Genomic DNA, 25,583 nt, shown 5'->3' on the forward strand with positions numbered 1-25,583 from the left:
CATTTTTTGTCGTCTCAGGTCCAGTAAGATTACCTCCAACTCGTGGGAATATGCAATTCAAGCCAACTAACACACCACACTCACGTGTGTCATAATGCTGAGAGATGGCGTTCACTCGGCTTGCTCCTAACTTACGATAATTCTCTCGCTAGATGGCAGGCCTGATCCCAATGTCGCGGATCCCAATGTAAATTTCCACGAGACACCAATCCAGTGTTATATCATCCATGACTATACTCTCGTAGATAACTACTTTCATCACCCGTCTGCGAAGCTTATTCTGTTAATAAGTCCCTTAATGACTACCCATTGCAGCACCCCGCCCTACCATGCATGCTGTGCGCCAGCGAGTGTTGTGATCTGCTCTAACCAGCGCCGGGCTGTGACAGCGAGCGGAAAGCGCTGGAGAGCCGCACCAGCACCGAAGAGGACCGCGTCCCTGTCCTGGAGGCGCAGCTCGCCCAGGCCAAGCTGATCGCCGAGGAGGCCGACAAAAAATACGAGGAGGTGGGCTAGTGTAAAATGGGTCAGCTAGCCGACCACACCGACATCGGCCGCATGGGCCGGCAACAATAATTGTATGTCCTGCCGTACCAAATTTCTACGAGACAAAATTATTGTTTGGACATAACTGTCCTAATGTGGCCGGTGCGCCGATGTCGGTGTGAACTGGGCGCGTACCGCTGTGGGTGGGTGTGCGGGAGTTGGGCACAGTCACCATGGTCTTGACCGGGTCGGTCCGTCGTGCAGCATGCGCAAGGTGCTGGAGAACTGCAGCCTCTCCGATGAGGAGCGCATGGACGCGCTCGAGAGCCAGCTGAAGGAGACCCGCTTCCTCGCTGAGGAGGCCGACCGCAAATACGACGAGGTGACCGCTCTGTGTGCTGTGTGCTCCCCGTCCCGTCCCGTCCCGGCATGGCCGCCCCGTGACGCTCGGCTTCACAGCTCTCCCGGCAGCCAGGACGACCGACACCTTCCTCCCCAGCCATCTGGGCTTTTTCAGCAAAGTTTATATAGCGGGTGCTCTAAGCGTGATTCCTAGCGCACGGTTCGTCGGAAAGCCATTTCATCCACAAAAGAAACAAAACATGCCATTCGAAAGTTGCCGGTGAGATTATTCCAAAAATGTATTTTTTATCAAAATCGTTTGATGACCTTTTCTAAGATTTACGTTTTTGTAAAAACGTTTCCAATTTTTTATTCAACGGGCTGTCCCGGTCATTCTTGAAATCATATGCATGTTTTTTCGATTCCCAGCGAAAGCTGAATGCCAAAAGAACAATATGTAGCGAAAAAATATTCTCAAATATTGATATGCATCTCCACAGTACCCTGTACGCCGACGACACCCAGATATTAACCCGCGCCCCAGTGGCGGTCTAAGCCAACTTCGCCCTAGTGGGAGGAGGGGGCATATGTTACCACCCACCTCTAACTCAAAAACTAAGAGGGCTAGCTAGAAAGACGCGGTACAAAGCAGTCGATAGCTCTCAATGCGTACCGTAAAGTGGGGCTATTTGAGACAGTGGGGCTATTTGAGACTCTATGGTAGTGGTTTAGTAAAATCGCTGTAAAATGAAAACCGTTTGAGATTTTTTCGTCATATTTGCTTAGGCCGATGTGGAATTGAACAGTAAATGCCCTGAATAACCTTTTTGACAGTTTCGAAAAGTTTTCAAAGAAATTTGGCATAAAATAAAAAATATAGAAAAACGCACAATTTAAGTTGCTCCAAAAGGACCCCTACCTGCAGCTTATCATAGTTGAAATTTTAACAGCTTCGCCACTGGGCCTATCGTTACTACCGTTTTGCCTAAAGGCTAAGCAAATTTTTCATGAAAACATTATATATTGTTAACGTTACTGCCGATTGCGTATCCCATTGTCTGAGAATCTCGATGATGCCCGCCTGGTCAAACCTCAACCGATATGCCAAATAGCTGCTGATAATGGTGATGCGATGCACCCGAGAACACTAACCACCATCTACCTGAATTGCATCGAACGTTCGACATAAGCAACACCGGTGAATCGGTCGTGGTCATAAACGTGCAGTGGGTGCATGGTAGGTGCTTTTGGCAGCAAGCAATATTCACATGTTCGGTATAACATAATGACCCTTTAGCTGGTGACCAAACTCGTTATTCTGATGAAGATGTGCTTAAAATGTGCTTCATCAGTCACTGACTTAGTCGATAATCAACACATGTCTACCTTGGTTGACCAACAAACACCTTTGAAGGTTACTTAACACATGAACGTGCTGTTAGGTGAGCCTATGCAAGTACTTGCTGTGGTAGGGTAACCGGCCAAATGATGCAGCATGCAGCGATCGACGAAAATCGGCATAAATCAAAACCGTTTAACATTTTTCTGTTATTTCTTCGCATGAAGATGTGCAATGGAATGAGCAATCATGCAGACCATTCACTTAAATGTTTTGGGAAACCTTTTGCCTTGTTTGATTCATTAGGGCGTGCTTAATAAGGTAGCAAGACTGTCTCAAATAGCCCCACCGACTTTCGGTATATCTGTTTTCACGCCATTAGGGCTATATACAAAAACTTACTTTCAAAATTTTACCGTCGTTGGCTTTAAAATAGTCCTTGTTTATCATCCTCTCGTTTTGAAAGTTTAGGGTTACTTTATATTATGATAGCCTTAGCAGCTAGTAATGCAATTTTATAACCTACCGAAATGATGTATCCCACGAAAAGGGAAAAGATGGAATATAAAGGACATATATCAGTATTTGCAAAAACAATTTTTTTGCCAGAATGATCAAAATTTAATTTCCAATCGCATGACGTTTAAAAAATTATCTCTAGCGTGACCAATTTTCTTTAATTTCTTTGTAGGTACCTAACTAAAACTGTCTCAAATAGCCCCACCCTATGGGGCTATTTGAGACAGGCTTTAATTAAAAAAATAGCCTTAATCATTGTTACTAGCTGAACTAAAATGCACCTATATGAAAGAGCTCACAGAGAACTACATTTTTGTAATTTACATGCTATAAGAAATATGAACCGTCTTAAAGGGAGAAGGCAAAAACTGTAAAAACCGTTTCAAATAGCCCCACTTTACGGTACGTTTGAAAGTATTTCACTCATTTTCATCTTAGAGCAATATTGGGGTCACCAGAGTCTATCAAAGGTCAAAATTTGCCAAATGCCATTATATTTTTAAGAAAACATGCCGTTATCTCAGGAACTATGATAGCTAGAAAAACGCATGGAAGAGCAATCGATAGCTTTTGAACTCTTCTTTTGATAAGGTCACCATCAAAATTGACCTCAGGTTAACGGTTAAGCCTCCATAGGTCAAAAATTGTGAAAATATAGTTGTAAAAAAAATTCACGAATAACTTTTGAACCAGCAATGAAGAATTGGCAATGGCTCTATCGTGTTTCTCTCCTTCAGTCGCTTCGAAAAACATTGTTTTTACATGGAAAGGTCAAGGTCAAAGTTTGACCTCAGATCAAGGTCACTTGGTGACCAAATAGGTCATGTTGCATGTCATTCGGTGCGACTCGACAAGACAAACACAATTAAGCCCTCCCCAGCGCCCTATCTCCTTCCAATCGATAGTTATTGGCAAACATTTGTTCGTAGCCTCAAATGACCACGGATGACCCTTCTAGAGGCTATCAGCAAAAAGGACACCTTGGTTGTCACTGGTGATCCAAATCATTGTGATTCTGAAATATTTGGACTGTTCCTATGCGTACACACGGATCTAGAGGCATTTTCATTTTTTCTCCATTGATTTATAATGAAAAGGTCACGCCACTGGTCTGACCTTCGGTCACGGATATAAGAAATGCGAGATATACAACTTACAGGCACCCATAACATCATGCAATCCACCAAGTTTAAAACCTCTCTCACAAACACTGCAGGCTGTGGCTGGACATGATTGCAAGTTCTTTAGGTTTGGTCAGTTAACTTGACCTGGTGACCTGACCTGACATGACCTGGTGTCAAAAGTTTTACACATTGTCTAACATTGATGAGCAGGAAGTTACTCCAAGCGGTTTTTTATTTACACGCAAAAAACGAAACAGGGTGGTAACATATCCCCCCCCCCCCCCCCACTGGGGCGAAGGTGAGCGGCCCACGCAACGACATCAGGAGTCTCATCTTGATCTCGCGCATGGAGGCACCGCTAGCGTCACTTAAGGTATGGTTCTGCGAACACGCCCTTAAAGTCAATGCTTCTAAAACTCAACTCATGGTATTCGCTAGCCGACAAAACCTACGTAACCTGCCTCGCTTGAAAATCTAATTCCGTGACGCTGAGCTCCAGCCGTGCGCGCAGGTGGGAAACCTGGGCGTTGTATTCGACGGCGCACTCACCTGGGAAGGCACACGTGGCCGAGCTGAGCCGTCGCTGCATGGGCGTACTGATCGGCCTCTCCCACGCACGACACACGTCAGAATAGCTAGTGACATTTGAGCTAGTGACTTTTCAGCTAGTACAAAACAGCTAGTACCTCAAAACAGCTAGTGACAAAATCGCTAGCGTCAAAATGCCTAGTGAAGCAAAATAGCTAGTGCTTCAAAACAGCTAGTGACAAAATCGCTAGCGTCGAAATAGCTAGTGAAGAAAAATAGCTAGTGGATCAAAAAAGCTAGTGGCAGAAAGGCTTGAGTCAAATGAAAAGCATCCCTCTAAAGTCTAAAGTCTAATGAGACGGTAGGAAAGACATCGCGGAGGGCCCTGTTAGCCGATAATTCAAATTCAATTATCCACGTGCGTTGTTGTGAATGACTTTAGAGTTTCGAAGATTTTCGGTATGTTGCTAAAGTTTTTTTTTTTTTTGCTACAGAGCACACAACAACAAGAGTCGGGTCACGGCCCAGGACAGATATTTAAGCCTATCGAGCTTGGATGGCGTTCAGATGGGTATGGTTTGGAAGTGCCTTGCGTGATGTCAAAAATAGTATTGCTTTTCACCTGCCAGGGTATCTGGCTACACAATAAACCATCATTCGGTTATATTTTTCATTTTGGTGTCCTGGGTCCCTGAAGCGCTAGAACGCCTGGATCGCCTACTGTGCATGGAGAGACGTAAGGCGCTGACCGTGGAGGAGGCACTGCAGCTTATCCTAGAAGATGACTCTGACAGCGACGTCGAATCGGCGGTTGACCTGGTGGTTCTGCCTCCTTCTACCGTCGACGATGTGTCAGACTAGGAAGGCGACGACGATATCATCGGAGGAGACACATCCATTCGAGACGTTCCTGGAAACGTGGAAACACATGTTTCCATACCAAAACAAACGGCGGTGTCTCAGTCCAGGGATGAACGGCAGAAAGTAATCCTGCCACCTTACACCATCTCGGACGAAGACAGTGACGCCAATGCCGCAGGAAAAGGTGCATCCCCAAGAGAGCCAAAGAAAAAGCGGCAGAAGTATGAGCAGACAGCCAAGTGGAAACAGTCATCGCCCTAGTATTCCAAAATGCCAGCTCAAACAAGTGGAGTGTAATTGCGTGAGCAGGCGATGCACAATGAGCTGGGAAACAAATCTCCGGTAGAGCTGTTCCAAGAGCTGTTTTCTGAAGAAATCTACGACCACATTATCGCGGAGACCTTACGCTATGCAACTACCCAAAAAATGATCAACTCTTCAGGCTGCCACTGAGTGATTTAAAGGCGTTCATCGGCATTCTCTTGATATCTGGCTACCATCAGCTGCCTAGCGAGCGCCACTTCTGGTCTGGGGCGGGAGATCTGGATGTGGCAGATGTCGAGGATGCTATGACAAGAAACAGATACGACAACATCAAGGCGCACCTCCACTTCCAAGACAACAGTAAAGCGTCAACCAGCCAACAGGATCGCGGCTTCAAAATTCGACCTCTGATCAGCATGCTAAATTGTACGTTCCAGAAGTTCGGAATATTCAGGGAGAATCTAGCGATTGATGAAATGATAGTAAAGTATTTTGGACGACACACATTTAAGCAGTTCATCCGCGGTAAACCGATACGCTTCGGATACAAGATGTGGGCAATGTGCGCCAAAGGCGGCTACTGCTTCAAGTTGGCCCTGTACTGCGGGAAGGACACAGAGGCCCCGGGTGATCTGCCTCTCGGCAGCCGGGTCGTACAGGAGATGCTGGAGGCCGTCGAGACCTGCACCGATCACAAGGTGTATTTTGACAATCTGTTCACCTGACGCTCCCTGATGATGACGCTGACAGAGCGGGGGATGAGAGCCACTGGGACTGTGAGAGAGAGAACAGGCAGGCACGGTGCCCGGTCACGGACAGCAAGCGGTTCAAAAAGCAAGACCGTGGATGCTATGAACGGTGGTTGGACACAAGGAGATGGGGCATTCCACGTCAAATCAAACACCGAAATCCGTCATCCCCTTCGATTTTTCTGAAAATTTGTAGGCAGACTGGGCATGGTTCAAAACTGAGTTACGTATAATATTTTCGAAATTTGATAACGTATCGCTGATATATAGGTCATCGAATATAGCGAAAAATGCCACACATCAATTTTTTAAATGGCTATAACTCTGGTTCCTTTTCTGGTATCAAAATGATATTAACAGGGTCTTATAGGCAATTGATAAGGCTTTGATTTTTCATTATAAAATTAATTTGAAGTGACCTTGAAATGCATTTGACCTTGAATTAAAACAGAAAAATTTAAATAGCAAAAAACACGTCACCTTCGATTTGGGTAATTTTTACATATTATGTCCGTCACAATGTTCCTAACCATCTGTGAAAAAATTGGAGTGGGCCATTCATAACTTTCGCGGCAAACGCCGTTTTCATGCATCAACATCAAGCAACCGCGCGTGACCTTGAAAGACAGAGTCAAGACATGCTTGCTTGTGTACACTTTCTGAAATGAATGATTGCTGATAAGTGATATCCCAAACTCTGCGAGAATGGAAATTCGCTCACAAATTTATAATGAAATTGCTGATGGTAAGGTGCAAAACAGCCGATTTTTGTTCGATTTGACGTGGAATGCCCCCGATGTGACCCTGGGCAAATGGAATTATGTCATGACAAACCACGACAGTGGCCTTCCGCTGGCCGGCGCCAAGAGATGGGATCGTTCCCAGGGGTCACACACCGCATGATTCCTCAGCCCCGGCTCATCCACAACTACAACCAGAACATGGGCGGGGTCGACAGTCATGGCTGGTTGTGCGGGAAGTACGCCACCGGGATCAGAGGTAAGAAATGGTATCGGTGTTTATTTACACGGATGCTAGACATGGCAGTTGTGAACGCGTGGCTTCTGCATCGTCTTGTGCAGACAGCTGGTTCTCCTCTGTCGCTGCTGGAGTTCCGCCGACAGATAGCTGTGGCTCCTATATGCGGGCGCAGCTGAGAGCCGCCCTCGGCGCTCTATGATAGCCCCCACCCACCGCCCCAGGTGACATCCGCTACGACGGAACGAGGGCCATCTCGTGGTGATCGGGGACAGACAGCGGCGCTGTCGCATGAACGGCTGCCAGAAAAGGCCGAGCTACCAGTGTGCTAAATGCAAAGTCACACTATGCATCGCGTGCTTTCAACCGTATCACCAGTCGTAAGCCGTGGACGTTATGTGACATACCTGAACTACGAACTGTGATGTGCTGCTAGCTCGCCATTTGTGCGTGCGATTTGAACCAACACAGTGCATATGTATTCCTACTCTTGTGTCAGTGTTCGTGTTCATACATTATGGCATGCATATTGCGCAGGCATGCACTCACGAAATTACTCTGTACTGCTCACCTATAGTTGGATTGTATCGGAATTTCTAATGTTTCTTGCAACCCAAATAAACGATTTTTAGGAAAGACTTGTCTATATGACTTGAAATAGTGAGTAAAAGGCCATCTAAAGAAAGTACAGTCACTCCCCGTCGACCAATCAGAGGTCCAGATCCTGAGTGACGTCACCCCTGATGCTTGCAAGGGGTACTCTATTCCTTTACAACGTTAAAATGACTAATTTCATTTGAAGATTATTGATGCCACTTTCCACTTAACGCTCAACCGTCGCTGTCAATAAAAAGTCCAATTTTCTAGCGATAAAAAAGAGCAGCAATATGCTAAAGGCTGAAACAGACTCTTTCGGCGTTCAGGAAAACGCACGCGAGAGCCTATTCAAATGCATTATAATTCTTCCCGCATCAATCGCTTGCGAGAGGTGCGTGCGATTGATGCGAGCGTGCTTCCATGTAGTTCAATAGGCTCTCGCATGCGATTTCCTGACTGCGGAAAGAGTCTGTTTCAGGCATAAGAAATGGCCAGTTTTGAAGATATAGACGATTTAAAAACCCTCTGCAGTTGCAGGAAAGCAACGTAAATCTCATCGACCTTATATTTTTACTATGAATAAATCATTTCTCTTTAAGTTTTTCAATGTAGTATCGATTTGATTAATAACTTAATTACATTATTTTTATTATTTGTAACTTTATTTCATTTTTTTAATACAGCTGTTGGCAAGGAACTTGGAAGCGATTGTGGCGCACCGCGCCATTATTGTCCTGAGGCCCCCTTATGATGTCATCAAAAGTGGAGTGATATGGGCCTGAGTGAGTACTTGACAGCAGAAACCGCAACGGGATGTAGCTGAAACACTGCAAAGCGAAGGAATGCCTGCTGTGCATTACTGCGGGAAACGGCACACATCTTACCAGTGTACTTTACATAGTGCGTGCCATTGCATAGCCCGGGGGCAAGCTTGTGCATTAAGTGAGGTGATATTGTTCTAAATATGTGAATTTTAGGTGAATTAAAAAAAAAACAGTCAAAATCGTTGGATTTTGAGATCTTGGGCATTAATGGGTTAAAGGCAGGAGGACCTCTCAGCAACAAGCCCCGCTTAGCTGAGGTCCTCCTTGTGCTTTAACTATGACCCTCACATGAACTTGACCAGAGCGCCTCGTCATAGTCGTCAAACCCTGGAAAAAAAACTTAATTGGTACAAAAATATGCATGTCTGTTTCTTTCCATGCCTAATCCCTCCTCACTTCTCTGCCCTTTGCCTGCATGACTTTCTTATATAGCAATTCATTTGGGAATCGTAGAGGGGGGCCAGTCAGTGGCTTATGAACTTACCGACTACTTTTTTACCTCTTATCAAAGGATACCTATTTCCTCCGTCCACTCTTGGTTTACTTTTATGTTTCTTCTCCAGCAGGGAGTGCTGCGACATTGCTCTTTTTGTTTCCAGGTGTTAACGTAAGGGTTCTGTGTGTCGCTGGGTTCGAGGGCGGGGGCACTCCTGGTCACCTATTAGAGGGTGAGGTGTATTTTTAAAAAAGTGTCCTTAATGCGGCCATTGTATGTGCGTGTCCGTGTTCTCTGTGCGGCCATTATACGTGTCGGTAGGTATACGATGTGCGGTCATTGTCGGTACGTGTCGGTGTGCTGTGCGCTGAACTGGCCGGTCACCGGGCGCCCGCTGACCGCCCTCTCCAGGTGGCTCGTAATCTGGCCGTGGTGCAGGACGACCTGGAGCACGCCGAGACGGGCCAATCGTGAGTGGCGGCTCCGACTGGCTGTGGCCGCCTCGTGTGATTGCATGCGCCCCCAGAGCAGCGAGCATGTCGCCTGGCTAGCCACTGCAGCTGCCGCTCGCCAACTGGAACGTTTTAGTCCATTTTGGGGGCCTGCTTTGTTTGTACTCCTTTTGTTTGTATGGCTTGGTGTTGTGCGATTTGTGTGTATTCGCCCTGGTGTGTGCATGTGTGGGTGCGTGCGTCAGCCTACCGGCTGTGCCGTTGCGGGGCCGTGGCGAGTGACCGGTGCCGGTCCGTGCTCCCCACCAGGTGGCGCGCAAGGTCGTCCTGCTGGAAAATGACCTCGAGCGGGCCGAGCAGCGCGCACAGACCGGACAGACGTAAGTGCAATCCAACTTTTTCAGCTGTTCCCTGCTGGTGTTTTCCTGTTTATTGAATCTACACTTTTTTATGCCCAATTTAGGCGGCAGTGCACACATTTCAGTAATAGTGCAGGTGATTCCGATAGTGCGGCATAGTGCATTCATAAATTGAATCGCGGCACGATATTCGTCACAGTGCAGTCTGTTTCGACGTAGCGCAGGTTAAAGTGTTCCTGGCTCAGGCATATTAGACATAGCGCACGTCATTCGTCAGATCGCTTCAATTTAGGGGTGCGGTAGGTATGTATAATTTAGGCACTGTTCAGTTAGTCCGGCACTGCCTAAATAAGCGATAATAATTTTTTTAGACACCTCACGCTGCCTGAGCCTTCTCTGACACTCAGTACGCAGTCAGCAACGCAAAAGTCACGTAGCCAGATGCACAGGTCTATAGCGTTTCCCCAGTTCCAGTCAGACGGTCCCCTTCAGCACGCCGCGCCACCACTAGACGGTCCCCTTCAGCACGCCGCGCCACCACTCGTCACTCAACTGTATTCATTGACCTCTACCACGGATCACATAATATCCGTGCCTCTACCTAGACGGCCCACTCGCGCGGCGCCACCAGCGCCGAGTCGTTCCCGCATGGAGGCTCACTAGCGCCACCTGGAAGTGGTCAGAAGTTCCCGACCGCCACAGTCGGCAATGCTGGGTGGCACTTTTCCAAGCGCGATTTAAGCGGAAAATATCGTGTTCGTGGTACATTTAACACTTTTCTTAAACGAAATCATGCTTTCTTCATATGACATCAGGCTCGTTTTTCAGCAGGACGGTTACAATGGTGATTTAAGGCTAGCAACACCGGAGGGGCGGCGGAATCTGCCTTCCCAGTTCCCACCTACTTGACTTCCGCGAATATCTTGAAAACGGCGGCATGCAGCCTGGCGAACCTGGCATGCATGCGCACAATTAAATAGCACGTCTTGTGTGCAACTTTTGACCCCCTAGCCCAAAAGGTCAAGTCCCGAGGTGAGGTCAAAGTCCGAAACATGCGCAGTGCGCACCTTCACAGCTCAAGGACCTTTCCATTTTTTGGGGTCTGGTCAAAGGTCAGGTCACCAGAGGTCACCAAAAGTAAAATGTTGGTTATTTCAAGATTTTGGAAACTGCCAAAGTCTAACTCGGTACGGGAACCGATAGAGCTACAGCGCCGCGGAAGAGCGCATTGGATAGCTCTTTTAACGCTCTCTCGCCAACATATCCTCAGGGTTGACCTAAGGTCATGACCTGCGCGCGGAGCGCGCTCCGCGCCCCCGTTTTTTTAGATATCTGCGAAAAACCGCACAGGGGTGTTCAAACACCCCCCCCCCCTCCGGGCCCGGCCCAGCGCGGGTTAACCCGGCGGCCGCTGGGCCTCCGCGCCACCCGCCGGCCGCTGGGGGGGGGGGGGCATATAGTTGCCCCCCCCTTTTACTTCTGCGACGATATCGTCGCAACGCGAAGAGATAGAGAAGCGAAACTTTGCACACATCTTCCTGAATACCTAGCCGAGGTTGTGTCCAAATTTGGTGTCGATCCCATTTGAAATGACGTCACAGTGACGTGATAAGTGAAATTATAGATTTGCGACTCTCATATTCCTCACGATACATCAGATATATGGGACCGAATATAAAGGGTCAATTATTGGTAAGAAACTAGATGGAAGTGTAGTTAGATGTTTTAGGATGACAGCAGGTGCTGTCTAGTTCATTTACAGTTGAGTTTCATGCTCAGCGTCATCAGAAACGGTCCATATCGGAAAACGACAAAACTTTATGACGTCACTGTGACGTCATCTTAAGTGCTACAACCACCAAACTTTCCTCAAACATTGCCTAGGTATTCATTTGAAGCTATGCCAAGTTTCACGTTGGTAGCTCATCAGGTTTCGGAGATATTTCACAAAACGTAAAGGGGGGCAACTTTATGCCCCCCCAGCGGCTCGTGGGTTAACGAGCGCAGTGGAAGGGTTGCAATTACTACGCCCAGTGGAAGGGGGCGGGGAGTCGCCCCTAAGATCTCAGCTCCCACTGGAGCCAGTAAGACGAAATTTGGATGGTAGCCGGGGCCCTAGGGAACTCTGTTGTATGTGAATTTCATTACCCTAGGTCCAAGGGCGCACACAAGGGGGGGGGCACACGGGCCCGTGCCCCCCATTCGAGTTGGGGGGCCCAGCTCGAAGGAATAGGGGCCCATTTGAGACGGCCGAAGGCCGCCTCAAATGGGCCTCTAACTAATCCTTAGACCACCGAAGACCGTGTACAAAGGGCCCTCAAATGGCCTTAAAGGGCCCTCAGATGGTCTCAAAAGGCCCTCAGATGGCCTCGAAGGGCCCTCAGATGACCTCAAAGGGCGCTCAGTTAGGGTCATAGGGCGCTCATCTGGTGTCAAAGGGCCCTTAGATGGTGTCAAAGGGCCCTCAGATGGCCTCGAAGGGCCCCAGATGGCCTTTAGGGGCCCTCAGATGACCTCAAAGGGCTCTCAGATGGCCTTAAAGGACCCTCAGATGGCCTCAAAGGGCCCTTAGCTAACGTCAAACGCCAGCTGGTGCCAGATGGCCCTCAGCTGGCGCCAAATGACCATCAGAAGGCCTCAAACGGTCCTCAGCTGGAGTCCAGCGGTACTCAGTTGGCGTCAAGCGGCCCTCAAAAAGCCTCAAGGGGCCCTCAGAAGGCCTTAAAGAGCGTCAAAGGGTCTTGAGCTAGCGTCAGAGGGCCCCAGCTGATGTCAGAGGGCCCTGAGCTAGCGTCAAACTTAAAGGGCCCTTAGCTGGTGTCAGAGGGCCCCAGTTGGTGTCAGAGGGTCATCCATTGGCGTCTAATGGCCATCAGAAGGCCCAAAAACGGTCCTCAGCAGGCGTCCAACGGTCCTCATCTGACGTCAAGAGCCCCTCAAAAGGCCTCAAAGACCCCTCGACTGCTCAAAGGGCCCTTAGAAGGCCTCAATGGGAACTCAAGAGACGTTAAACGGCCCTCAAAAGGCTTAAAAGGGCCCTCTGTTGATGGCAAAGGGCTCGCACCTGAGTCAATAAGAGCCTTGTCAAAAACGGACCTGAGAAACCTTGCCGCCCCTGGTTATCTGCGGGACTCCTACAGTTACCTGAGTGACCCCCGTTTACTGAGGGGCCCTGGTTATTGATTGGGTCCCTGATTACTTGAGGCCATCTGAGGGCCCTTTAAGGCCATCTGAGAGCCCTTTGAGGTCATCTGAGAGCCCCTTAAGGCCTGGTTACCAGAGGGGCCCATGGTCACCTGGTGGGCCCCTGATCAATTGAAAACCCCTGGTCATCTGAAACGCCCCTGATTACCTAAAGGGTCCCTGATCACTTGGATTCAGTGACATAGCAAGGGAGCGAGGGGTACGTGCCCGTTCTCGGGTTTAGGGTTTCTTCGAAACCGAGGGGCCCTGTGGCGCCCGTTGGTAGCAGAGGGTTCGCGCTGGCCGCACTTCAACTCGGAAGGACACCACAGGGCTTGTGGGGGGACGTTATTGGCTCCTATGTAGCCACAATTATCTTCATAAAGGCCCAATTCCGGTTTCTGAGAGACCTCGCCGGCCGCTCAGGGCCCTAGTAACGGCCAACGAGGGATTGGCTGCTATGGCTCCACATCCGTCTGTGATAGACACACGTCCCACACCAGTGTTTCTAAAGGCACCCACAACGGCAACTGCGAGGCCCCTCGCGCCACCTCCAAGGGACCCCCCACCAGCGCATCTTAAGGGCCAACATCGGCGGCTCTGAGAGTCCCCACACCGGCGCCTCTGAGGGCCACGTACCAGTGACTCTGAGGGCCTCTTACCATTCCACTTGCAGGCCATTTTGCAGGGCCACACACATGCCAATGATGGCCCCACCTGTGTCTCTAAGCCCTAAGACCCCGCAACGGCGCCTGTGAGGACCCAACACCAGCGCATCTGACGGCCTTTCACTGGCACCTCTGAGCGCGCCACACACCGGTGACTCTGAGGAGCTCGCTCGCTTCGCTCGCTCGTAAAATACGAGTACCATGTACATTAGGCATTAGTGTACATTAGGCACACTCCTCGGGCGTTAATGATACTTTTACTTGCCAATTTTCCACATTTTCTCATGCAAAGACCGTTTTAAAGAGACCCGTCTGCCAGTGAGACTGGACCCACCGTGCCTCCCTCCTCCTATCGAAAGGTCCTGGATACATCCTTGCCTGAGCTGACCCCGGGCCTCCGGGTGACTCGCGGGCCCGGGGTCAGGTGACCAGCAGGTGACCCCCTCTTGGGCGAAATTCTGGGTACGTGTTCGATATGCATCGTACATAGTCCTGTTGATTTGATTCATCGGTTAAACATTAAATATAAGTTTTAAGCTGGATCCCTAGTCTGTGATCCCGCATCGTATCAGATATAATGACATTTCATGTCGATGTGCCTAAAAAAATATGCGAATATACGTGAAAAAGGAGTGCTGCTCCCGCTCCTACACATCCGGGCCAAACCGTGACCGGCCCCTGCTTTCAGCCACCCGGGGCCGGTCGGCCGGCCGGCAGTTAATGGTCGCTGTCCGGGGCTGATTTCTGAGGGACTTGCAAAAATGTTTATTAATGAAATGTTTTACGTAATAAATTAGATGATTAGGTATATGTACCGGCTCTGAGTCGCATTTGAGAAAAAACATGCTAGCGTAAAAATATAAATGTTTTGAAAACTAAGCTGGCTCCGAAATAATTGTTTTACCATGCATTGACAAAAGCTCAAGCTTCAAACCAACCGAAATATAACCCCGTGGGCCGTATTTTTTTTGTGGGGGCCCTTCGGCATGGGGGGCCCAGTTCGAAGGTCGTGCCCCCCCATTCAAAAATCCTGTGTGCGCGCCTGCCTAGGTCAATATCTTCAAGGTCAAATAAGGTCAAATGTGGTCAAATCTGCCACATGAGCGACTTTTTTGCGTTTACACGCCCATACCTCAAAAAGTTGCCGACAGATTTTCTTTCTTTTTTCACTATACGAAAGACCATACATTTGTGAGAATGTATGATGAAATTTCTAGTAAATCCAACAATAAATATGGCAGTTAGAAGCCTGCTAAGGGTAAGATGTCGCTGGCTAAAGCGGGATCGGCCGACGCGGGAAACGCAGCAATCACAGTTTTGTGTTTACACACTCATAACTGAAGTTTTTACCGGCTGATTTTCAAAATTATTGGACCATAAGATTGCCTGTACATTTCTTAGTCTTCTCACAAAAGTTGACACGAATCGAATATAATCAGCGGTAAGGAGCGCGATGTAAAGACGGAACCGTTCCGTCCCGGCACAGTCTACAATTCAGGCGGTGCGTAACGGCTGACGCCGGCCGCTGCGCCGCCTCGGTGCGGCGGCGGCAGGATGTTTTACTTTACACCGCTATTACTAGAAAATTTGTGAACCAATTTTCTTATTTCTTGCGCGAGAAGATCCGCAATTCAATTCTGGACAGGTAGCCAAAATTTCACATGGATATTATGTTCGCGGCGCGAGTTATTGGCGAAAAACAGGAGGGGTGGGCGAAATCCCCCCTCCCACCGCGCGTTATCTCTGACCACTTGCGGCGCTGCCGTTTTGGGAAAGGGTAAATGTAGTGAGTGGGCCGTCTAGGTATTATAGGGGTGGGGGGGGCATATATTACCACCCTGTCTTAACCTTCGCCCCAGTGGGGGGCATATATTACCACGTTGTCGATTTAACCTTCGCCCCCCCCCCCCACACACACACAGAATGTTTATTAATCAACACGTATTACCAAAAAGAGAAACGTAAGTAGAAAACAAATAGTTATACAGGGTGTCCCAGAAGTCTTGAAGCTTTTTTATTTTTGTCGTGTGATCTTGCTATGCCACCGATTAAGGCAAATTACGCCTCAAACGAAAGAGAATGAACTGAAATTTTGTATTTTCATGCGTAGATCACCACTTTTAGTCAGGTGGCCCCCGTTGTAAGTCGCACAAGATTGAGCACGAGAGATCACGTTCTTCGCTGCCGCCAAGATCTCCCGGTTTGCGAAACACCGGTGTCGCCATGCCCGTTTCTGGTCAGCTTCAGAGCCGTATTTCATGAAGGGAGCCAGCCGCCAGGAAACAAAGTATTGGATCTCCGAGAAAACATTAGCAACATAATGATTTACTGATCAGAAAGTCTCCTGACATGTTTGCACGCATCCATTACGGAAATAAGGCTCAGCTGCTTGAGCACGCTGAGCAACAGCCCGTTGTAATCCTTTGATTCGTCGCATTATTATGGGGCTAAAACAAATATCAACCCGTCGGAAATATATGTCGCTAATATTATGTCGCTCGCTTCAGGGAATAAGACTCTGAAGCTGACAAGAAACGGGCATGGCAACACCGGTGTTTCGCAAACCGGGAGATCTTGGCGGCAGCGAAGAACGTGATCTATCGTGCTCAATCTTGTGCGACTCACAACGGGGGCCACCTGACTAAAGTGGTGCTCTACGCATGAAAATACAAAATTTCAGTTCTTTCTCTTTCGTTTGAGGCATGATTCGCCTTAATCGGTTAATCGGTAACACGACAAAAATAAAAAAGCTTCAAGACTTCTGGGACACCCTGTACAAGGCGTTTCGAAAAATAATAGCAGATTGGTGCAAAAGCGCCAAGCGTTAATTCTAGGCACCTCTCTGTAAAGGAAATGAAATTAATTGCTGCTAATCACACCGCCGCCGCCAACCCGGTCACCGATGAGCGGTTCGGATGAATGCAGACCGCGCGCCGGCCCGCGGGGACAGCACCAAGGTCACAGATTGAAAATCAATGAAAAACTAAGGTTGATTTTAAAGAAAGTGTTATTGTTGACTAAATCTGTTTGAGTGGGGGGGGGATATACTACCCAGTGGGGGGGGGGATATAGGGGAAGGTGGGGTAAGACGGACCAGCTAAGGTTTGAGGCCGCATATCTTGCTACACTGCTCTCGTAATTCATATTATTTATAGTCTTCGGAATGCTCAATCCTTCCTCTGTTGATATGTGTAAAGACTAAATTTCAAATTAAAGACATCGAAGTGGTGGATGCTCTTCAAGAGGGACATGTCAAAAACTCAGACAAGAAAAAACGTGGGGTAAGACGGACCACCCAGCAGTGCCTGCTATCCGTTCATGTGTGTTACACTTCTGTTCTGTACTCTTGTAAGAAAAAGTAACCAGAATGGTAAAATAACAAAATGAGCCTTTATTCTTTACTCATGTGTGATGGAAGTGCAGCTAAAAGCTGGGAACATGTGTGTTGATTGTCGTTTGGCATGAATGCATGCTAACTGAGCACTTGCATGCAAGGCTCACATGCAACAAAGACTCCTTCCTGAAAAAATTAGCTTACTTAAACTTGTGTCAATGTTTTGGAAAAGAACTTTCCATATGCAGGGTACAATGGACCACCACAGTGTAAGATGGACCACAGTGGTCCGTCTTGCCCCAAATCTAAATTCTGTCATTATCATGAGTCATGAAAGCGTGAGTGGTACCTTCTTCATCACGCCGTGTTCAACGTGAACAAACCAGGAAAGCTCCGCGTGGTATTTGACGCTGCTGCTCGTCATGACGGAACCTCTCTGAACCAGCAGCTGCTTGCTGGACCGGACCTCACGAACAGCATGATCGGCATCCTGCTGCGGTTTCGACAGCGGCCGGTCGCACTAGCAGCAGACATCAATGTCATGTTTCATCAGGTGCGTGTTCGGCAGGCTGACCACTCAGCCTGCGCTGCGCTTCTTGTGGAGAGGCATGGATCGACAGCGCGCGCCCGATCATTACCAGATGCAGGTACTCGTCTTCGGTGCTACTTTGTCACCCTGTGCTGCTTCGTACGTCTTGAGGAGATGTGCCGACGACTTTGAGGACGAGCACCCTGATGCAGGGGACGCAGTTCGTAAGCGTTTTTACGTAGATGATTATTTGGACTCTGTAGTAAGAAGACGAAAAAGGCGATTGAACTCCGACAGTCGCTTAGCAGTCTTCTATCTAAGGGTGGGTTTTCACTCTCAAAATGGGCCAGCTCATCTCAAGAAGTACTGCTAGGCATCGAGCCTGGTGATCGCAGTGTGACCTCTCGTGACCTCGGAGACAACGACCGGAAATGCGAGCGCGCGCTCGGCGTGCACTGGGACACTCTGTCAGACGAGCTGACATTCAGGGTCACTCCCATCAGCCAGCCAGTCACAAAACGAGGCATCCTGAGCAGCGTCTCCTCCATTTTTGACCCTCTTGGAGTGCTGGCGCCATGGGTTCTCAGAGCCAAATGTCTTCTGCAGAGCATTTGGAGAGCCGGCTACGAGTGGGATCAGCTGATAGCGGACACAGGGCTCAGAAGTCCCTGGAAAAGGTGGACAGACGAACTTGTGAATCTGAGTGCATTCAGAGTGCGCCGCTGCTACAGAGAAAGACGATGCGTTCCGGTAACCTGCCAACTTCATTTGTTTGGAGACGCCTGCGAAAGGGCTTTCGGCGTGGTTGCCTATCTGAGACAAAGCTACGAGGACGGCCGGGTCAGCTGCTTGCTCATTTTAGCGAAGAATCGCGTCGCACCTTTGAGGCAGTTGAGCATCCCACGCCTTGAGCTGCAAGCAGCCGTGATGGCGGTTCGAGCCGCAGCTGCCATCAAACAAGAACTGGATATCGACATCCATTCGACTCACTTCTGGTCAGACTCTCGCGCTGTACTCCTCTGGATTAACAGCGAGAGCCGCCAGTACTAGAACTTTGTAGCGAACCGAGTCGCTGAAATACAGGACGAGTCGAACTGGCAAGCTTGAAGGCACGTGCCAGGCATCCTCAACCCTGCGGATGTGTGCTCTCGCGGCTGCAGTCTTCGTGAGCTTCTGGAAAATAACCGCTGGCTGAATGGGCCCGAGTTCCTGAGCCACCCTGAAGATGAATGGCCAGCCGATCACGTTGTTACCGTGAACGAGAGCTTAACTCTCAAATGAGGAGCGGAAATGAGTGAGGAGCGCCGCGCCTTTGTGACGTCGGTGATACACGAGAGTGAGCCGCACGCCATAGACCCACAGAAGTTTTCGCAGTGGGGAAAGCTCCTCCGTGTGACAGCTTGGGTGCAAAGATTTTAGTACAACTGTAGGAAGACGCCAGAGGAACGCCGACGTGGTCCTCTATCGCTGAGCGAGCTGCACGAGGCAGAAACACACTGGTGTCTGGAAGCACAAAAGGAAGAGTTTCCAGATGAATGTGGCAGTCTGATGAAAGGACAAGACGCATCAGCCACCAGCAAGCTCATTCCACTCAGTCCCTTCCTGGACAGTCGAGGACTGATCCGTGTCGGAGGGAGACTGCATCATGCATCCGCACTGGCATACGAAGCTCAGCATCAAATTATATTACCATCGAAACATCATATCACAAGATTGATCTTTACGGACCGTCATCGAGCACTCGCTCACGCTGGAGCTGAACATGTGCTGAGCGACATTTGCCAAAGGTACTGGATCTTGAGAGGGCGTGCATCAGTCAGAGCCTACACGTTTAAATGCTCAGTTTGCGTGCGAGCACGGGTGAAGCCAAGAACCCCACGAATGGCAGATTTGCCCCGGTCACGGGTCAGCTCCGACAGTCCGCCCTTTAGTGCAGTGGGAGTGGACTTCTTCGGACCGATACTAGTCAAGAAAAACGGGAAAAATGAAAAGAGGTACGGATGTATCTTCACTCGTCTCAGTACCAGGGTCGTGCATCTTGAGGTATCAAACACTCTCGACACTGACTTGTTGATAATGTGTCTGAGAAGGATGATGGCCAGAAGAGGACATCCACGAGTGATTTATTCAGACAATGGGACAAACATGAGAGCTGCTGAGCGTGAACTAAAGAAGTGGCTTCATCGGTGGAACCAATCGAAGATAGCAGATGAAATGTCTACACAACATGTCGAGTGGCGCTTCAATCCGCCAGTTTCCCCTCACTTTGGAGGAGCTTGGGAAAGGTTTATTCGTTCCGTGAAGCGCGAACTAATGGCGATCATCGGACGACAGTGCCTGACGGATGAGATGCTGCTGAGATTCATGACGGAGGTAGAAGGGCTTCGGAACAGTCGGCTGCTCACTCCTGTGAGTGAAGATCCTGCAGACTTAGAAGCGCTCACTCCTAACCACTTTCTAATCGGCCGCGCCTCTCTGAATCTACCTCCTGGGATGTTCTCTGACTCAGACATCACGTCCAGAAAACGTGTAGGAATTGTAGGCATTTAGGCGTATTAATGTGGCCATTAAATATTATGCTTTATGTACGAATTGTAGGAATTTAGGCGTATTAATGTGGCTGTGAAATATTATGCAGGGATTAGAAATCTAGGCGTATGAATGTGAACGTGTGTTATCCTTTGTTCGTTCGTTTGTTCGTCCGTTGCGCCCGCGTCCGCGTTGGGAGTTACATCAGTGGAGGTCAGCGTGATGGTAACCAAGCGCGCCGGTTGGTCGGCCTTAGCCTCGGGCCGGCTGACGGGGGGCGTTCCCGCCTCGAGCCCGGTACATAAGCACAGCAGGAGGAGGAGTCGGGGCTCAGTGTCTGCCTGCCTATGTGCTGTGCTGCGCTGTGCCCGACTACTCTTCTGCTGCTGGCTCTCCTGGCTCGAGGTAGGTTCCCGTCACGCAGGGATTGTCGCGGGCTCACGGACATCCCTTAGCTAGGATAGGAGCACCTGGGTGGAGGATTAGGTAGATTCGCGCGTCGATTGTCGTTAGGGTATTGGTAGGTTAGTACGCGGAAGTTATGTCGTCAGGGTTCAAATGTATCTCTCTAGCAGTCCTTTCATGATGTTCGGCTTTGATAATATATGTGGGTATGAATTGACCAGAAGCTTTGGAAATGGGATGAGTCGGAGGAGAACGGAGGTTGAGCGGAGTCAGTTTCATTCGGTGCCTAGTTAATTATTATGGCTCAGGAGCTTAGCTCCAAACCCAGGGTACGCTATCCACCGCGTGTGCCCCAAAATGGCGGAGTTATTCACCTGAACCACGATGCATAGTTTAGTATATTTAGTTTAGAGGACAGTGGCTCGGGTGGCAGACGGGTAAAAGGCTGGGAGACGTCCCGGCCGACCACTGATCCTGTAGAGTAAAGTAGAGATCCGGAGGGGAGGTAACGAAGGGCCTACAGGACCGGCCTAAGCCCCCCTCACATAAATGGTGCTAATCGGCCGGGAACATTCTTTCAAGTAAAATTCGGCTGAACAACGTTTTCTCCCGGTAGGTCAGGCACGCCGTTATGTAAATCTTAAAGGGACTATCCCACCTTTAACGTGGGGTTTGAGTTGAGATAGCCAAGTTTGCGGCGAGGTTCAGAAACCACTATCTATCTAGGTTGCCACCCCCGCGGCCTCTTGGTGTTGAAGAAATTCGTTCCCTTCATTTGAAAATGGGCCTTGTGCAAGGCCCTATCTTCAACATGGAGCGACCGTTAGTGTGACGTCACCTCGTTTAGTCATTCTGATTTAAATGGGTTTGTTCGTTGAAAAATCGCTTAAAACTTGGTCTGAACTTTGTTGTGGTGCCTACAGAGTAAAAAGTATCAGCTTTATGACAGTAATGTGGCCTGGGGAAGGAGGTAATTTTGGGCTGTGACGTCACATATTTGAAAGTTTGTGTTTGGAATATGGGAAGCCTAAGATGTTTAATGAAAAATAAATGCCAGAACCGTGTTCCTGGTCATCCAATCTATAAAGTCGGGAACTGCATTTGGCGAAACGGCCTGCTGTAAATCCAGTGCGCTTGCTCAGTACGTTATTTTGTAAATCTTAAACTGTGTAAATCAGACGGCTGCAGCTGTTAGACGCGCCCACCGAATGGAGCTTGAAAGAACGGTCGAATAAGCCATTCTAAATTTCTTAAGTTTACTCCGCTCAATATCCGAACTTCTGGGAACAAACGAGCCAAGCCAGCAGCCAAAATTGATAGGCAAAAGTTTGCGATGACTGCAATAAAAATAGCAACACTAAGAAAACCGAAACGCAGCTTGCGAGTTGCAAATATGCTGTGTGAATGAGCAAATGCGATATAGTTGACAATAGTAGCTGTTTTTACGACGGCCATCGGGTACACATTTGGTTCACGATTGTTATATTTGATGCAAATTTGATCGAATTAGGTTCAAGGTGTTTCTTCGTAGCTATTAGCTAAGGAAGCGCTAATTGCTTACAGGCCTTCTTGGTCATAAAATTCCAAATATTGAATATATAACATAACCTTCGCCCGTATTGGTGTTTTTCCAGCCGCGAACGTATAAGGGGGGGGGGGGTCCGTTGGACCCCCCTTGCCGTTTCGCCCCTGATCGAGCTAGAGCTTCGCGGAAAAAACGAGCGCGTGTTGCCCGTGACGAGAGGAAGCCGATGATACCCAATTTGAAGGTCCTAGGTCATTGGTTGACCTTGCAGGTCAGGTGCTGATCACGAATATCATGTTAGTTTTGATCACAGATGATGTCTTCATGTATTTAGGCCAGGTCGGGTCAGGTCAGGTCAGGTCAACCAGTAAGGGTATTCGTAGTAGGTGGCAATCGCCTCTGACAGCTTCGTAACATGTTACGAAGGCACCGAAATTACTTCGTAAATGTTTATATGGTTGCTAAATTCGAATTCAGCTCCAAAAACTGGCCTAGAAACATGTAAAACTCGAAAAAGTGAACCGAGGTGATCAAAGGTCAGTGACCTGACCTGACCTTCACGTGACCTTGACACCCACCCTAATGCATGGGGGCAACATCATATCACATGTTTGAACGCTTGAAACCACGAAAAGACTGCAAACGCGCGGCTAATGCGAGCCGACATACGCCGAATCGCGATTCCAGCCAAACATGGTCTCGAAAAGTAGGTCACAGGTCAAAGGTCATTTGGGTCAGGGTCATGAAATTTTCAGGGTAGGTGTGAAATTGATGAATGCGAGGGTAATGAAAGTTTCGTCGCGATCGGCCGCTTTTTACGCGAGTTATTCGCGAAAAACCATGGGGGGGGTCCGTTCGACCCCCCCCCCCTATACGGGCGAGGGATAACATAACATACATTACAATGTAACAACAGGCAACATTTGCTGTAAAGGAAATGTGGTACAGATTTGGTTAGATTAGGTCTATTCGCCAGATTGCCCGTCGTGAAAACGGCTTATAGGGTTGAGTGTGAAGTGCAGATGTGCAGGGTGACTGTCTGAAATTGAGGATTTGTGAATTGCATGTGAGAGTAAAAAGGTGTGGCATGTGAGAGTCGAAATGTGGAGAATGCAACTGTGTGGAAGTGGTAAGAGTGCAAAATGAGAGGTGAGATCGTATCAAAAATGAGAATTAGTCTATTTGCTTGTGTGGTGATTGCAAGTGTGAGTGAAAGGTGCAAATGTAGGCATGTGCGTGAACTGAGTGAAAGAGGAGAATGCTTCGGTGATACGGTGAGGTGACTTTCTGAGAATGGCGGGCGTGCCGAAAGAATGAGCGATTAATCTGACATAAGCATTACAGTGAAACGGGCGACACATTTCCCACATGAAGTTTGCAAAAGTGTCCTTAATTCATCAAAGTCTGTTCAAAGTTGGTCACAAAACTTGTTATGTCTTGATGGACCCGGAAATTCAAGGATTAACTGAACAAAATATGGAGCTTCTACAGTCATTTCTAGGCAGATGATCTTTCTTCTAATTGACGCTTAGTTTACCGTGATTTACATAGACCTTCTTTCCACACATATTTGGATATTGTTGCCAAAGGTTCAAATTCTTACAGGTTAAATTTCTCGAATGCATGGGAAACAGTAAAATTTTGATCTTCCCGCGGCCGGAGACGTAAAAGTTTTGCTCCTGGCACATACCCTAAACGAATTATGCTACGTCATGGTTTCTTGTTCTTGGTTTCCAAAATATACTGAAGTGAAGTGAAGTGAATGTCAATTCGCGTCTAGAGAAAACGGTACCTATAATCAAATGCGGTGTCGATCCTTCTTATCACAAAGAGCCGCGTCATGCCAATTAACCGGGAACTGCGACCACAAAAACACCCGAGACAGACGGGGTAAGAAGTGGTGACCTCCACGTTTGCACTTCCACTCGCCACTTTTTGTACGGCACTGCGGGCCGCTCTCGATGTTGTTTTTGCGACTGGTTGGACGTTTTTATCGGATCGGCCATGGCTTTCAAGGTTCGCGTCACGACAATGAAGAGACTTCACTGTTGCTGCCTTAGCGACAAATGAGGCGCCAGCTACTGCGCATCCTTCAGCCATATTCGGAACTTGACTGAGTAACTTCATTGTCATGCGTGATGTTGCGTAACGTAAAGCATAGCTGAGTAAATCTCTAAATGGGGATGATTTAGAAATATTGACAAATGGGATGGTAGATTGCTTGAGCTAGCAATATCATCGGTTTACTAAAAAGGGGCAAATTCCTTTTCACTTGGAGCTTGTAAAGATCCGACGTCATCCGATCGAATGAAGTTATTATACCTACGTGTTTGAGTCAAGCACGAACAGATTTTGCACCAAAACCAATTGTTATCAGGTGGTAGAGTTATAAACAGATCCATGCTTGGCCCAAAATGAAGTCGTGTAACGAATAAGCGTCAAAAGGGAATACGGGGTGCTCGGGTAAACGGGTGACGAATAACGACAGCAATTAATATGTTTATAATTCATCTGACTTATACCCAAAACTGAAACTGAGAATAATGAAAACAGTCCGTTGGTTGTTTACCCTGCGCTAAAGCTGCAGTTACCAAAGTATTCCAGTTTGATCCGGTTGCCGAATATCGGGCGGCGTGCGCGTCAGGGGGGCCGCAGCCGGCCGGTAAACAAAAATCAACGACAAACCCCCCCCCCCCCCCAGACAGACGGGATGTGATGCTGTGACCTTCCAGCCGCTGGTGGCACGGGCAGCAGGCCGCCCTCAACGTTGTTTTTGCGACCAGTGAGATGTTTAGGCGGATTGGCCTTGGCTTCCAGATATGCCTGCCTCGCCGCGGAGAGGAATACAAAAAAGGGGGAAAGAAAACAATTCTTCATCGCTGCTGCCAGGGGGTTCTTGTAGGATGGCTATCCGAGGCCAACTGCTCTTTTCGGGCCACTCACAATGAATCATGCTGTAGCAAACACCGAGATCCCTAAAGCAGTTATTTCCTCTCGCAGAGACTGCTGTCATTAGGGAACCAGACAGCCAGAAATCGAGCGGTCTGGCCGTTGGACCCCCCCCCCCCGAGCTCCACGGGTTGGTGACGGCGTCATTTTGAGAGTGAGTACAGTGATTGTGCACGAACTGTCATCCCAAGATGTCTCAAGATCATCCTCAACTTGCATCTGATAAGGGCGCTGAAAAACCCGACCTGCCCCAACGGAACGAGGAAGAACACGTGTATGAATACAGCCCGTATACTGCTACTGATCAGTCAACCCTATAGTAAATGTAACCGAACCAACAATGGATATGCGGCCAACCGCACCGCCGCCGACACAGTTCACGGGTCAATCCCCGGGTCTGGCAGCGCCACCGAGCATGCCGCTCCCGAGTTACGGCTTGGGTGCCGGGGCGCGGGCGCGCCACTTCCAAGGCAAAGGCCACGGATCGAGACCAATGGGGCAATTGCCTCAATCTGGCCCTAAAAACATGGGAGCATTGCGGGAAGTGTTAAGCTATGACCCAGACCGGGAGGAGCGCGGAGGTCCCACCATACGTGACTTTAT

General features: G+C 48.7%; 1 protein-coding gene across 3 annotated transcripts in view; it reads left to right on the plus strand.

Annotated features, from left to right (window-relative positions):
• Positions 1 to 221: 221 nt before the first annotated feature.
• The window catches only part of LOC122373231 (tropomyosin-like), a 90,157-nt gene continuing 64,795 nt past the window's right edge, over positions 222 to 25,583 (plus strand). The window contains exons 1-4 of one of the 3 annotated variants that reach the window (XM_043351079.1): positions 222 to 507; positions 751 to 868; positions 9,459 to 9,517; positions 9,809 to 9,879. In XM_043351079.1, coding sequence (XP_043207014.1) covers positions 752 to 868; positions 9,459 to 9,517; positions 9,809 to 9,879 — 247 coding nt within the window. In that variant the 5' untranslated portion in view covers positions 222 to 507; position 751. The remainder of the gene's footprint in view (positions 508 to 750; positions 869 to 9,458; positions 9,518 to 9,808; positions 9,880 to 25,583) is intronic. The other 2 variants (XM_043351078.1, XM_043351077.1) reach the window with 2 other exon arrangements.

This window comes from Amphibalanus amphitrite, unplaced genomic scaffold (genome assembly GCF_019059575.1).
Source record: "Amphibalanus amphitrite isolate SeventyFive unplaced genomic scaffold, NRLGWU_Aamphi_draft 001463F_arrow, whole genome shotgun sequence".
In the NCBI taxonomy this organism is placed as follows: domain Eukaryota; kingdom Metazoa; phylum Arthropoda; class Thecostraca; order Balanomorpha; family Balanidae; genus Amphibalanus; species Amphibalanus amphitrite.